Consider the following 14,871-nt stretch of genomic DNA (forward strand, 5'->3'; position numbering starts at 1 on the left):
CACTAGGGCTGCCCCCCGCTTTACTGCCCGCCTCTCCTTACAGCTTCCCCAACTCCGGGGCTGTCCCCTCTCTCCTCGCTGCCCTCCCTCTTTCGGGGCTGCCCCTCACCCGGGCTGCCCCCCTAGCCTGCAGGCCCACCGCTACCGAGGATGCTCCTGCCACGGCGGCGCCCGGCTTCTGGCTCAGATTTCAAGATGGCGGCGGTCGCCAGCCCCCTTCACGCATGCGCGGCAGCCGCGATGCTTGCCGGGACTCGTAGTTTTCACGGTAGGGGCCACGCATGCGCACTGCCTGCCGCGGCTCGCCCCGGGCTCGGGGGAGCTGGCACCGTGCCGGCGACAGCAACGACGACGGTGACAGCGCAGGGCCAGAGACCAGCCCAAATGCCGGCGCCTCCCACTAGTGCTGTTCCCGGTGCCAGTGCCTGTTCCCAGTACCCGGACCCTACCCCAGTGCCAGCACTACATTCCAGTCACAAAGCCAGTGCCAATACCCAAGTCCTGTGCCCATCCCTAGTGACAACCTCCCCCACCAATGACAGTGCCATGACCCAGTCCCAATGCCAGTCCCAGTGTTCAGCCTCAGCAGGCAGTGCTGGAGGGGGTATGTCCCCGCAGCAAAAGTCTCTAGCATCCACACACCAGTTCCAGTACCTGCACTGCACCCCGTGCCACCCAGTGAGAACACACCAGAGTTCCCCAGCCAGACAAACACACTGGTGGCCCACAGCTGCTGAGAACAGCTCCGGGCCACCAACACTCTGCATGGGTAGAGCCATGCAGCTGCCAGGAGCATGCTGCTCTGATCCCTCACAGCCCCACAGTCCCACCTGGCACAGTGCTAGGCTGCTGGAGCTATTTTAAGATCTGGGATTTAAATGGCACATGGGTGCAGACGGCACCAACATCCCCAGAAGGACTGCACAGGCTGGTGGCCTCTCCCTTGGTATCGCTCACCAGGTCCTCCCAGTCCCCATGCTCCCACCCCAGCACCACGGCACAGCTGTGCAAACCCCCAGTGCTGCCAGGCTGGATGCGACGCAGGCAAGGCCACAGCCTCAGAAGGGGACAGGGGTTACAAATGCCAGCTGAGGCCTGTGCAGGTGCAGCTTCCCAGGGTGCCAGGCTGGACTTCCCACACACTCGCCCACCCACCTGCACCTCGGTGGCCAGGGGCTCTTCCAGGCACTGCTGCAGGTCACACTTCTCAGCTGACAGTGTTTCCACCAGCTGCTTGCTGGCAGCCAGCTTTTGGGTCAGCTCCTCAATTCTCCTGAGAGGAAGGGAAGGGCAGGGGGTGCTCAGTCACTGGGATGGACTCGAGATGGCAATGGGGACAGCTGCAGGGCGGGCAATCTCTGGGACAAACCAAGAGCAGTCTCCAGGCTGGTGCCCCTTCCCACAACAGCCCAGCTTTCTCCCCCAAGGTGAGCCCTCACCACCTTGGATGCCCACAGTCCCCCAGCCCCACACAGCACCAGCCCGTTGGTAGCCCCTAAGGACCAGCACAGGGCACAGGCTGGCAGCATAGAGAGGACAGGTCCTGATCACTCACCTCTGGGCCACATCAGTGCAGTTGTCATCGATCCTGTCTTCTTTCTTCATCCTTGCAGCTTCTTTCAGCTTCCCTGCCAATTCCTGGCACCGCTCTGCCTCGGCCCTGGCCAGTGCTGTGGCCCGCTCGGCTTCATCGCGTGCCAGCCTGGCCTCCTGCACAGCAGAGGGGGTGAGCACACAGGCGCCAGTCCCCAGCCCTCCTCAGCCCCCACTGCCCTGAGCTCACCTCCTGCAGGAGCTGGATCTTGTTCTCCAGGAGCTTGTAGACATGCTCTGACTCCTGCTGCCGCTCCTCATACTGCTGCAGGAGAGCTGCCTGGCTGTGGGTAGCCTGGTTCCCTGCAGCCACCCTGCCAGACACAGCACCACACAGCATGGTATGGCATAGCATGACAGATCATGGCATGGCAGAGCACAGCACAGTGTGCCACAGCATGGTATTACATCTCACATGACGTGGAATGGCACTGCGTGATACAGCACAGCACGCCACAGCACAGCACGGCACATGGCATGGCATGACATGGCACAATATGGCATGGCTTGTCAGGGCACAGTGTGGAACAGCATGGCACAGCATGGCCTCCCTTTGAGGTGGCCTCCCCCCACCTTAAACCAGCTGGGCTGGGAGAGCCATGCCACCCTGGGTGACCCCAGCCCGGTTTCCCCCATGTCATGGGTGTTGTTTCTGCAGGACTCCTGGGCCAGGCATACTGCAACCTCACAGCAATGCTGCCCTGGGGACATGGATCCTTCGATGGCACCAGGTCCTGCTCAGGTTCTGAACCACCAAAGCAGTCCCCATATGTTCCCCAAATCAATGCCTCCCTGGCTGTTGTGCCCCTAGCCCCTTTGCCCAGTGGTGTTCTGCTGTGAGACACCCATGCCATGAGCCCTGCAGAGCATTGCCCTCCCCCATCAAACAGGTGCTGCCCTTTATTTTTGGCTAGCATCAGGGCTGTAAGAGGAGCTCTGCAGGTGCCCATCCCCACTGCAAGCCCCTCTGCTGCCTGCTCTGGGCAGGGTGCAGGCAGATAACTCCCATCCCCTGTGCCCAAGCAAGTGCTGCAAAGGGTGTGCAGGTGCTCACTTCAGCCCTAGACAAGAGGCTTGCCCAGCCCCACTCACCATTTGTTATCTAGGGCTTGTTGCTTCTCCTGCAGCTCCCGCTTCAGGCTCTCCACTTCCACCTTAAGCTCGATGTTCTGTGGGGCAGGAGGAAGGTAGGAAGGATGCCCTCATGCTTGCCCAGACACCCCCCCACCCCAGCAACACTGCCCACGGGAATGCATCAGAGGTGGCATGAGGTCTCCCAACTCATGGCAGGGTTTTGGGTGCTCCTGGCACTGAGTGGCACGGGCAGCCCACAAGCACTGGGATGATGTGTACCCATTCTAGCTGTCTGCACCCAAACTGGCACTGCCACCCACTCCAGGCACCCCACTGGGCTGGGAACTCCCTCCCTCGACTCCTTTTCCACTCCTGTCAAAGGCAGCAAACGGTAAACTCCCGCACAGCAGCTCCCCCAGCACCAGAGCCATGCCTGATGCCCTCCATGGCATCCCCTCTGGTGGCACTCCCTTGGTCCCGTCCTCCCCCCAACAAAGAGAGAGCACCGGGAGGGAAATCCCCACCAGGCACCTTTCTCTGTGCCCCGCGGGCACTCACCCGCCGGTAGACATCATCCCGGCTGCCCTCGCCCTTCTGCTGGACGCGCTCTTCCAGGAAGTAGATGCGGAGCTTGAGGCTGAAATTCTCCTTCTTGAGGTCGTTGAGGTGCTGGGAGAGCGTGCGGTACCCGTTAGCCATGGCCGGCGCTCCATGGGGGGCGCATCCCGGCACCCCTCACATGGTGCCGCTGGCCACACGCTCCCTGTCCGTGCTGCAGCTCCCGTCGCCGGCCCCGGCGCGGCCCCTTTCCTTTTTTTTCTCGCCTCCCGGAGCTATTTGAGGAATCGCCGGAGCAGGGCCGGGCGGGTGGTGAAACCCGAGCCCTGGCACCCCCGCACGCCTCAGCCGGGAGGACGGCGAGGGGGAGCGCGCTGCCTGGGGGCGAGCCCCTCCTCCCTGTCCCATCGCCGCCTGCCCCCACGTCTCCCTCCTGCCTTCTGCTTCCCGCTGGGGCACCCAGGGAATCCGACACGTGTCCTGCAAGCACCCACCGGTGCTGGGAGTGGGTCCTGGAGGTGCCATGGAGAGGGTCCTCACCTGCTCGAAATCCCGCAGGGTCTGTGTCTGGGCAAGGGGACCCATCTCCAGGTCCCGGAGCAGACAAGTTTGTGCAAAGGGGCCAGGATGAGCTCCGCGGGGCCCATGGGACCCTCCTGACCCGGCCGGCACGGGGTCTTCATCACCCTCACCCCACAGATCGTCTTGGGAAGCTGGGAGAGAGGGAGGGGGAGCAGAAGTCAGAAAAGCGAAGCTCCACGCACCTCCTGCCTCCAAGATATCACCGGCAGGAACCCCGGGACACCTCGGGGCCTGGGGAGCAGCTGGTTGTCCCCTGGGGTTAACGCGCTGCTGGGGTGCTAAGCACCAGCACATCACCCTGGCCAGGGGACCAGAACCTGTGGGGTACCGGGAGGCTCCCGGGGTGTCTTACCCGCCATGCAGCTGGCTCCGGGGAGCATGGCTGGGCCGCTGCTGCCGCAGGGGTCCCTGTGGAGAGGAGCACAAGGCCATGTCATGTATGGCACCCCCAGGGGCACAGGGGAGTCCGTGCATTTGCGGGGGTGTCAGTGTGTGAGCTCCCGTGGGCGTCTGCTCTAAGTGCTCAGACACAGGGCCTCAGGGGCCGTGCAGATGGTTGTGCCCCCGGAGGCACACTTTAGCCCCATTAGCAGCCCTACCAGAGCCACCTGAGCCCCTGCATCGCGGGGAGGGGGTCTGGATGCTGGCATCGAGCAGGGGCTGCGTAAGCCAGGGCTGTCCCCAGCCACTCTCCGAGGGGCCCCATGCCTCCATGATATTACAGTTCAGCAGCTCCCCACCGCAGCTGCAATCAGGTTTATTTTCAGCTGAGACACATGAGTCATTTCACGATTTAAAAGAAAGAGAAAGAAGAAAACAACACACAAAGAAAATAAAATTTAAAAATAAACAAAACAAACAAAACCCCACAGATTTTTTTTCTTTAAAATAAATTAGAATTTTTAAAATAAATTAGAATATTTATTTTCTAATCCCAGCATGACAGATTTTTGGTGGATTCTCATGAGTAGGGAGGTGGGCACTGGCTCCCAGCACCAGAATGGGCACAGTGCCCTGCCCACATGCATGAGGCTGAACCCAAACAGCCAGTCAGGGGCAGCACATTCCTGTGGCATGGGACATGGCCAAGGGGCTGTGTGCCCAGAGCCAGGCACACCACACCAGCACCTCTCAGGCAGGGGACATGGCATTGTTGCCATGAAGGGAGCAGGGGGAGGCAGCCACAGGGTTCTATGGACCCTGCAACAACAATTTAACACAAGGGAAACTGAAGCATGATGTCTTTAAACAGACCAGCGCTGGCCAGACACAGCCTTGCACCCTGCTAGGCATCAAAACCAGCATGACACCCAGAAGCACAATGCCCAGAGGCACAACAACTAAAAGCGTGGTGCCTGAGGAGACCCAGAGGAACGACACCCAGAGAGGCATGTGTGGCACCTCAGGGGAACCGGTACCCAGGGGTGCAATACAAAGACAAAGCATCTAGGGAGCCATGATACCAAGGCTCGAGATGCACTACAATGCACTTGAGATACTTAAGGGAGCACAGACCCAGAGGCACAACATCCTCAGGCATGAGGTATCCCAGCAGGCAAAACACCCCAAGGAGAACAATACCCAGGGACATAACATTCATGGAGGCATGACACCCAGAAGCATCATACCTGGAGACACAACAATGAAGGAGGCATGGCAGCCAAATGCCTGAGACCCAGAGGCACAATCCCTACAGGCACAGTACAGTACCTGAGGAGGTGTGATATGTGGGGGGCATGACACCTGAGCAGCTGCAGTACCAGAGGAAGCACAACACCCCACGAGATGCAATGAATGCATAGAGGGCTGATACCCAGAGATGAGGGTGACCAAACCCTGTGGCTCCAGCACCATGGAGGCTCCTCGCGGCCATGCTGATGCAGGGCCAGCCCAGTGCCATGGCTGGCCGCAGGCTCTGGGATGAGCAGAGCACTTGGTTCCCCACATACCAGCCAGCACCCCCAACACCTAGACTGGGAGCCCCATGACAGGCCACGGGGATGCTGGGGCCAGCAGGAGCCCTGGGTTCTGCCATGGCCATGGCCATGGCCAGCTGGGATGGACGGGGGCTCCCCCCTCCTTGTCCATGTGCCCAACACTGGGAATTTGTTTTCTGTGAAAGGGGAGGCTGCTGCCAAAACAAGAGCCCTTTCATGCCAGTCATGTCACCCCAGGGCATGGAGCAGGGCCCCCAGCACCGTGTGGAACCAGCGTGGGGCACAGACCCGGGACCCCCCACCCAGCTGCTGGCCAGTATTTCCCACCCCCATGTACCTTCAAGCCCTGGCACGAGGTGTGCCAGGCAGCTCTGACTCAGAGCCCCCACTGACTCACAGCAGCTCCATAGCACTACACCAGGGCCACCGTGGCCATCTGCTGGCACCAGCACCCCAGGGAGATGGGAGAACACAGGGGTGACTGCCAGGGCCATGGCACATTGGCTGCAGGAGCGCAGCCATTATCCCACACAACAGCATCCCCAGAGTGCCCAGCACCCCTCAGAAACACTAAAGGCAACTCACCGCTTCCTGCTGCTGGATCACCTTCCGTGGACAGACAGATTGACAGGGATGGACAGGAGGCTGGATGGCAGCCCCCAGCCCTCTACTCAGCCACAGCCACTCCAGGTGCTAGCTACTGACTCCAGGCGCTAGCTACTGTCTCCAGGCGCTAGCTACTGTCTGCAGGCTGGCAGAAAGGTGACGGTGAGGGCCGGGCAAGGCCAGGACAAGCACAGAATCTCAGCGCTGGGGCCAGGATGCCGAGCGTGACACAGCCTGGCTCCCCTCTGACTCGTCGGCACAAATGTTTCAGCAGGGGCTGAGTCTCACCACGGGGGAGGTGGAGCCGGGGGGCAGCCGGCTACAACCCGGGCGGCTGCCTGTGCGTCTGGGGGTGTGTGCACAGCACACAGCTTGGCCACCCACCGACCACCCGCACACAAGGCATGGCAACAAGGTCTCCATTGAATGCAGCAGGAGAGGGGGAGCGGGGGGTCAGGCATCACCCACACTCCCGATGAGGCCGGCTTCTGGAGCTGCACCACAAGCGAGGCAACCAGCACGGCTCCCAGAACCCAGCAGCACTGGCTGGGTGCAGGGACAAACGGTGTGGCTGGTGGCTCAGGGTGGAATTTGGGATGGGCAGAGCCAGAGGAGGAGCAGGAAGGGTGGAAATGGGGCTGGAGAGACGAGACAAGCCAAGGAGCCCATGCCAACCCGCCTAACCACAGACCTTCCCCCAGGGCCACCCTTGGCCCAGCACCTTGCATCAAACCCCACCTGCCTCGTGCCCTGGGGACAATCCAGTGCTGGTTCCAGTGCCATTCCAGCCCCACAGGACCTTTGCTTGGCACAGTACATGCTGCCTTGGCACCCCCGGGTCCCCATGGCTCAGCAAACACCCGCATGCCCCTGGAGCTGCACAAGGGGCTCCTGTTCCTTCCCTGCACCTTGGCAGCTCCTCCAGATTCCCTTCCTGGATGCCCAGCAGATGTCCTGGAAGCTGCCCCACAGACAAACCAGCAGCGTCAGACCGCGGGACCCTATCAGCAGGCAGGGGACACCCACGGCCCGTGAAGACAGGACTTCAGACAGGCAGCATCGGGTCCCACACAGCCCCAGGGAGCACACTCGCATCCCGGCCACATCCCGGCCGCATCAGGCAGTACTGATGACGGCTGGTACCTGGGCCTCAAACTGCCGCGGCATCATCACCTCCCAAAGTGGGCATACGCAGCCCCAACGCGTGTCTCGGGCACACCGACATCACGCCCCGCATCACCTACGGACACAGGCACCCACGGATGACTCAGGCACCCGCGGATGACACACGCAGGCTCAGACGCGCTCCTCACCTCCGCCGCGGGGCTCGCATCCTGCACCGCCTGGCACCGCCGCCCCGGGCCGGGCAGCAGCGGGCCGGGCACCGGCGGCATCGGGCGGCACCAGGCCGAGCCGGCGGGTCTCCGCAGAGGCTGCCGGGTCGCCCCAGCGTGCGCCGGGGAGGCGTCTCTGCGGCACCGACCGGCTCCGCCTGCCGCTGCATCCCCTCCTCCCTCTTCCCTGCCTCCATCGTTCATCCATCCCTACCTCTCTCCATCCTTCTTTCCCTCCCTTCTCTCCCTCTGATCCTCCATCCTTCATACTTCTCCCTCTCCCTCCCTCCACCGTCTCTCCCTGCTCCCTCTCTCCATTCCCTGCTTTGTCTCCTCAGTCCCCGCACCCGGCAGCCACCTCCGGCGCCGAACCTCCACTGCCTTCATCCCCCACCCTGTGCTGAGCCCCTTCAGTTCCCCAGCAACAATCCCTAATCCTTCTCTGCCCACCCTCCACCCCCTCCCCAACCCTTCTGCCAACTTCCCAGGCAACCCCAAAAGATCCCAAATTAGACAAGGTTCCCCATGACACCATCAGCAATCCATCATGGCAGCCTAGTTACCCCCAGTCCTCCCTACCACCCTGGTCTTCCTTGGATGCCTCAATCCAAATCTGACACCTCAAAATCCCTTTTGTCATCCCTAGAGCTCCACGAGTCCTTCAAGTACCCTTCCAGCCCCAAACACCCTCACTTGCTTTCTAATCTTCCACAATTTCCTGGGATATCCCTGTCACCTTCAATCCCCTAACTCCCCTTGAACCCTCACCATCCCAGCCTGACAGCCTCAGTCTCCTCCACTCTTGCCACTTCCCATCCCAACTCTGATAACCCCAGTCCTCTTTGCCCCCCCCCACTCCTTAATTCTTTACCCTGCTTGGTAGCCCAGCCTTGTTACTGCTTCTGCCCTCTTCCCCAGTTCCATTCATTCTGCAGGGCCTGCACTCCACTGCTCCCCATTTCCTGGCCCCACTCTCCTCCACCTTGCATCCCTCTCATCTTGCTCTCCACTTACCCTGCCACCTCAGCCAGCTGTCCCCCACTGAACCCCCAACCTGCCACCAAGCAGACCTCGGTTCTAACGGGGTGCCATGTCCCCATAACCTCACACTCCATCCCACTCGTGGATCATCAGCCTCCGTAGCCCGTGTACCTTGGACACCCATTCTCTTGCCCCTGACAGCTTTGGGGTCCCCTCCAGCCCCAGTGGCCCTTCCTCAGGACACAGGCAGGGACCAGAGTCAAGTTCCTGCGCCTGGCTGCCGCTGAGGGCCAAGAGCAGGAGGACATGCCTCACTCTGCTAGCAGCCTCCTGACCCTAGCAGCCCCCCAGCGAGGACAGGGCGCAGGGGCGCTGCGGCTGCTCCTCCGGTGGCGCTCCCCAGGAGAGGGCACCAGCCCGCTAGGAAAAGACGGCAAGAATGTCGCCGCCTCGGCGGCGGCTTGCCCACGGGTGGCCTCCTTACAAGTGGGCCACAGGCGTGGGAGAATGGCCACGGATATGTATGGAGGCTTTGGGCAAGCCCGGGAGGTGCTTCCCTGGAGGGCAGGGTGTCGGCCTGACTGGTCCGCGGGTGGCTTGAGCAACGTCCTGATAGTTAAAGAGAGGCCAGGACCAGCAGCAGGGTTGTGCCAAGGGGCTGCAGGGCTGAGGGGCATGTCCCACGGTATTGGTGTTCCCAGCCCACACCATAAGTGAGGCTGCAGAGAGGGACCCCTGTCACAGTCCCTGGGTCACGTAGCCCCACTGGGAGTCGGCTTCAAGATTCCACGAGCTGCTGCCCTTGACCACATCTCTCACCCTGTGCTGGCTGCCCTGGACTTTCCTCACTCTGGCGTCATGGTTGTTTCCTGGCCATGGCTGCGGGACAGGGAGCAGCCAGGTGTAGGTAAGTGCCAGGGTGTACACAGTGCTGGACTCTTCCACTGCAGCCATTCTGCCCACAGTGAGGATACCCATCCTGGCCACTTCCATCACTTGAGCTCTACAGGGTTTAGCAGCCTCGAGGGCCACCTCTCATGGGGCAGTTTGGTACAATCCCTGCTGCTTGAGGCACACAGCCCCTGGAAGGGCTTATTCCCCTCAGGATTCATCTTGGGAGCACCATCATGTCCCTACTTCCCTCTCCCAGCACATGACAGTGGTGGGCAACAGTCAGGACTTGGGGTCTGTGAGGGTTTGGCCCCTAGAGCAAATGGGGATTGTTCATTCCTCATCATCTACTATGCTGGGCTGTGCTATGGGGTCCCCACACCGTCCCCTCTTGAGGGACAGCACTTTCCCCCACGAGGTCACCGAACATGGACATGTGGCTCTTGTCCCATGGAGGGCGTTTGCTGGGCGGCTCCTGTGCCCCCCATGTCATTGGGAGCCGGTGGCCAGGGCTGGACCCGCGTCCTGGGGCCCTTATCAGGGGCATTGCTCAATAGCAGTACCGGGGGTGGGCAGGGGCCATGGCACTGCCCCACTTCTGGGCTGAGGGATCCGGGAAACCCCCAATCCTGAGCGAGCTGGGGGTGGGGGAGCATGTCCGGGCTCGCCAGGGGTTGGAGGCCGAGCTGGTCCCCTTCCAGCGGCACCCCCAGCCTTTGCGGGGAGCCACCCGCACCACCGTGGCTGCCACCAGCACTCCCCTCCCAGCGCCGGGCTGCGATGCGCGGGCAGGGAAACTGAGGCATGGCCGTGCTGCGGGATCCCTGGCCCGGGTACAGCGGGGTCCCGCTGGGACAGACCCTCCGCTTTCTCTGGGGCTGCTGGGGGCCCGGCTCCGTTCCCCTCCGCCTCCTCCCTCCGGGGGTGGGAGGGGGGTGGGAGCCCGGGCGGGCTGGGGCGGGGAGGGGAAGGGAAAGAGGTGGGATTGTGGAGACGGGACCCAATGAGCCCGAAAAACGTGCCCCGGTCGCAGCCCTTTTAGCGAGGCGGAGGGGCGGCAGCAGCCTCCCGGCAGCGTGCAGAGAGAGCCGGCACCCCCGTCCCGTCCCGTCCCATCCCGGCCCGGCCCGGCCCGTCCCCCGCCATGTCGCTGTGCAAGCTGCAGAAGGTGCTGATCAGCGACAGCCTGGACCCCTGCTGCAGGGAGATCCTGCAGGCCGGCGGCCTCCGGGTGCAGGAGAAGCCCGGACTGACCAAGGAGGAGCTGCTGCGGGAGATCAAGGTGAGAGCGGCCGGGCTGCACCCACGCGTGGGTCTCGGTGCCGGTAAGTACAGTCGGGGTTCGGCTGGCCCGGTTGGCAGCGGACACCCCTCATACAAAGGATCTGGTCCCCGCCTCCCGTCTGATGCAAGAGCTCGTCCGGTTTCACGCACGGCGGATCCAAGCCCCTGGCTGTCCCCAGAGCCACCACCCCCCCGAGAACACCAGCCCCGGCCCTGGACCCACCCCCCGTGTCTGATTTTGTGTCAGCAATAGTGCGACCAGCAGGCCTAGGGCAGTGATTGTCTCCTTGTACTTGGCACTGGTGAAGCTACACCTCGAATACTGGCTTCAGGTTTGGGCCCCTTGCTGTAAGAGGACATTGAAGTGCTGGAGCAGGTCCAAAGAACAGCAAAGTTGGAAAAGGGTCTGGAAAACAAGTCCTATGAGGAGTGCTTGAAGGAGCTGGGGTTGTTTAGCATGGAGAAAAGGAGGCTCAGGGGACATCTTACCACTCTGCAACTACCTGAAAGGAGGTTGTAGCAGGAGGGGTGTTGGTTGCTTCTCCCAAGTAATAAGCTATACCACGAGAGGAAACAGCCTCAAAGTTGCACCAGAGGAAGTTTAGATCTGACATTAGGAAAAATTTCTTCACCAAAAGGGTTATCAAGCCCTGGAACAAGCTGCACGGGGAAGTGGTGGAGTCACTGTCCCCAGAGGTAGTTAGAAGACAGATAGATGTGGCACCTGGGACATGGGTTAGTGGCAGACTTGGCAGTATTAGGTTAAGTCGATGACCTTACAGGGCACTGCCACCCTAAGCAATTCTGTGGTTCTGTTGCCCTAGGACTGCGATGGGCTCATTGTCCGCTCAGCCACCAAAGTCACAGCTGAAGTGCTGCAGGCGGCAGAGAGGCTGCAGGTGGTGGGCAGAGCAGGCACCGGCGTGGACAATGTGGACGTGGAGGCGGCCACCAGGAAGGGTGTCCTGGTCATGAAGTAAGAGCAGGAGCACAGGCACATCCCTGCCTGCACTCCTGGGGAGACAGGGGAGGCTTCAGCAGGGTGCTCTCACCACCTGTGGCACCCAGCATCCTGTGGGGCTTCGTTATCGTGGGGTGCAGATCCCCATCAGGCTGGGGTTAGCACACCAGTGACACCACTCTTCATCCCCAGCACACCCACTGGGAACAGCCTCAGCGCCGCCGAGCTCACGTGTGGGATGATCCTCTGCTTGGCCAGGTGAGTGTGGGGGCAGGACAGAGAGGTCGACATGCACCCCATGCCCTCTGCCCCCACGCTGACCACAACCTCCTCTTGCAGGCAGATCCCGCAGGCAGCTGCTTCCATGAAGGAGGGCAAGTGGGACCGTAAGAAGGTAGGGGGCAGGTGCAGTGTCCTGAGCAGGACAGGGTGGTGGTGCACCATCCTGAGCAGGACAGGGTGGTGGTGCAGTGTCCCAAGCAGGACAGGGTGGTGGTGCCCATGTAGGATGCTCTGGCTCACACTCTGCCTTGCACTCCAGTACATGGGCATGGAGCTGAACGGGAAGACGCTGGCTGTGCTGGGGCTGGGGCGCATTGGCAGAGAGGTGGCCACCCGCATGCAGGCTTTCGGCATGAAGGTAAGGAGCAAAGTGGAACACGGACCCCCTGACCTGGCCATAAGCACTGTGCCAGGCTGCAGGAGTGAGATCCTGCTCTGCCTCAGACCATAGGCTATGACCCCATCATCACCCCTGAAATCTCGGCCACGTTTGGTGTGGAGCAGCTGCCGCTAGAGCAGATCTGGCCCCGCTGTGACTTCATCACAGTCCACACACCACTGCTGCCCTCCACCACAGGTATGGGCTGGGCACTGATGAAAAGGGGCTTGAAGGGAGCTGGAGCAGCCCTGCATTGCTCACAGCACTCCTTCTGCAGGGCTCCTGAATGACAGCACCTTCGCCAAGTGCCGCCGTGGTGTGCAGGTGGTGAACTGCGCCCGCGGTGGCATCGTGGATGAGGGCGCACTGCTGCGGGCACTACGCTCAGGGCAGTGTGGTGGAGCTGCCCTTGATGTCTTCACAGAGGTGAGTGGGGCCATGGGGACCCCCCAAGCTTGGCTTCAGCTCTATGTCACCATAACTGCCCAAACCACAGCAGCCTGGCAAACCTGTGGGACAGGAACTGGGCACAGCCCTAACCCAGCTCCCCTTCTTGCAAGGTGGGGAGGGGACGAATGCCCCCTGGGCTCCCAGGTGGGTGCCAGGGGCTGATGGTGGGTTGCATCTGTGTTGGCAGGAGCCTCCAAAGGACCGTGAGCTGGTAAACCATCCCAATGTCATAAGCTGCCCACATCTGGGTGCCAGCACCCGGGAGGCACAGAGCCGCTGCGGCAAGGAGATCGCCATGCAGATTGTGGACATGGCCACAGGGAAGGGGCTGGCTGGCGTAGTGAGTTCCTCTGTGCCTCACTTTCCCTGTCTGTAAAACATGGGTGCATGGGGAGCAGCCCTGTGCGCTTACTGGTGGGTTTTCAGTGCTTGCCCTGCTCTTCTTTGCAGGTCAATGGACAGGCTCTCAGCAAGGCTTTTGCACCCCAGACCAAGCCCTGGATTGCCCTGGCCAAGGCCCTGGGCACAGTGCTATGCAGAGTGGGCAAGCAAGCACAGGGCAGTGTGCAGGTCTGCACCCTAGGTGAGCTGGGCTGGCTGTGCCCTGTGCCTGGGTGTAGGGACCCCAAATGGTGGGCAGTGCAACAGGGTGCATGGGGACCCACTGGGCTGGAGGGATGGGAGGATGGATGGAAGGGTGGTTGGTAGTGGGATGGGGGAGTGGGATTATGGATGGGCGCATGGATGTGTAGAAGAATGGGAATAGGGGTGGGGGCATGGAGGGGTGGGTGGACCAGCCTCAGGATGGCTGCTTCAGCCCTGGGCTGATCACTCTGCTGCTGGCACATCCGCCCCATTCTTCCTCCTTCCTGCACCCCAGGAACACCCCTGCAGGACTCTGGGAGCTACCTGACACCTGCAGTGGCTGCGGGCATGCTGGCTGGAGGGGCACAGAAGGAGGTGACCCTGGTGAATGCCCTGTTGCTGGCCCAGGAGGCTGGGCTGAAGGTGCGTGGACACCTGGGGCTCTGCACATAAGCCCAAAACAGAGAGACCCTGTCCTGGGTTCACCACGTAGCAGCTCTGGGGACAGCTCCTGGGTTGTTCTCCAAGGACATCCCTTTCCCATGCCCTGCCACTTGCAGGCCCTGGGGACTGAGTATCTGCATCTCTCTGGCAGGTCACAACCACTCATGGTGACATGGCCCCCGAGCCTAACAACAGCGTGGGCTTGCTGCAGGTGTCCCTGCAGGGCACCTCGCACCGGGCAGCAGGCTCAGTGCAGGGCAGCACCCCAGTGCTGCAGGAGATCAATGGAGCCACCTTCAAGCAGCCAGCCCCACTGCAGGGCCCCATCCTTATCTACAGAGCCAAAGCCTCTGAGCCCAGCACACTGCCTACACTTGCTGGTGAGGTCCTCACGTCACACCTGAGCTGAGTGGGACAGGGTGGGGGGTCCCCACATCCACCCTGCAGCTGAATCCCTGCTGCAGCAGGGAGAGAGCATATGTTGCATGGAGAGACAGGGAGAGGGGAAGACACAACTTGGGCAGGGTTTTTGAGGGCTTAAGACAAAGGTCTTGGGGTGAGGGAAAAGAAAGAGCATCACAAATCTTTTGAGGGGTGTTGGGGTGGGCATAGCCCTGACACCCACTGGGTGCTGGGGTAGTGAGGCAGCCTGCAGCCCCTAACCCCTTTCCTCCTCTCCAGGGCTGCTGGGGAAGGCAGGGATCCATCTCCAGTCCTACCACAGCTCCAGCCCAGTGGCAGGGGAGCAGTGGAGTGTTGTAGGACTTTCAGGGCCCCTGTCTGACCTTGGTGAGCTGAAGCCACGCATCACGGAGGTCTTCCAGCTCCTGGTGTAAAGCTCCTGTGGTGACTGCCAGCAAGGACTCTCTTCGCAGCTGCGGCACCTGAACAACTCCCCAAGCCAGGGGACCATTGGACTCGGCTGGTCCC

General features: G+C 61.5%; 1 protein-coding gene across 1 annotated transcript; it reads left to right on the plus strand.

Annotated features, from left to right (window-relative positions):
* Positions 1-10,700: 10,700 nt before the first annotated feature.
* On the plus strand, positions 10,701-14,777 carry PHGDH (phosphoglycerate dehydrogenase). Its single transcript, XM_054384312.1, has 12 exons — positions 10,701-10,838; positions 11,665-11,816; positions 11,994-12,059; positions 12,141-12,195; positions 12,343-12,441; positions 12,528-12,660; positions 12,740-12,888; positions 13,100-13,252; positions 13,363-13,495; positions 13,793-13,920; positions 14,093-14,321; positions 14,623-14,777. Exons 1-12 carry the CDS (start codon positions 10,701-10,703, stop codon positions 14,775-14,777), a joined length of 1,590 nt encoding a protein of 529 aa, XP_054240287.1.
* The last annotated feature ends 94 nt before the right edge of the window (positions 14,778-14,871 follow it).

The sequence above is a fragment of the Indicator indicator genome, chromosome 10 (assembly GCF_027791375.1).
Source record: "Indicator indicator isolate 239-I01 chromosome 10, UM_Iind_1.1, whole genome shotgun sequence".
NCBI classification, from domain to species: domain Eukaryota; kingdom Metazoa; phylum Chordata; class Aves; order Piciformes; family Indicatoridae; genus Indicator; species Indicator indicator.

What these genes read in the sequence shown, in the direction of transcription:
- PHGDH (XM_054384312.1), top strand. Translation starts at nt 10,701, where the DNA reads ATGTCGCTGTGCAAGCTGCAGAAGGTGCTGATCAGCGACAGCCTGGAC. An exon ending in TGCAGGCTTTCGGCATGAAG is followed by an intron (nt 12,442 to 12,527) that starts GTAAGGAGCAAA and finishes GCTCTGCCTCAG; the next exon opens with ACCATAGGCTATGACCCCAT. An exon ending in CCCTTGATGTCTTCACAGAG is followed by an intron (nt 12,889 to 13,099) that starts GTGAGTGGGGCC and finishes CTGTGTTGGCAG; the next exon opens with GAGCCTCCAAAGGACCGTGA.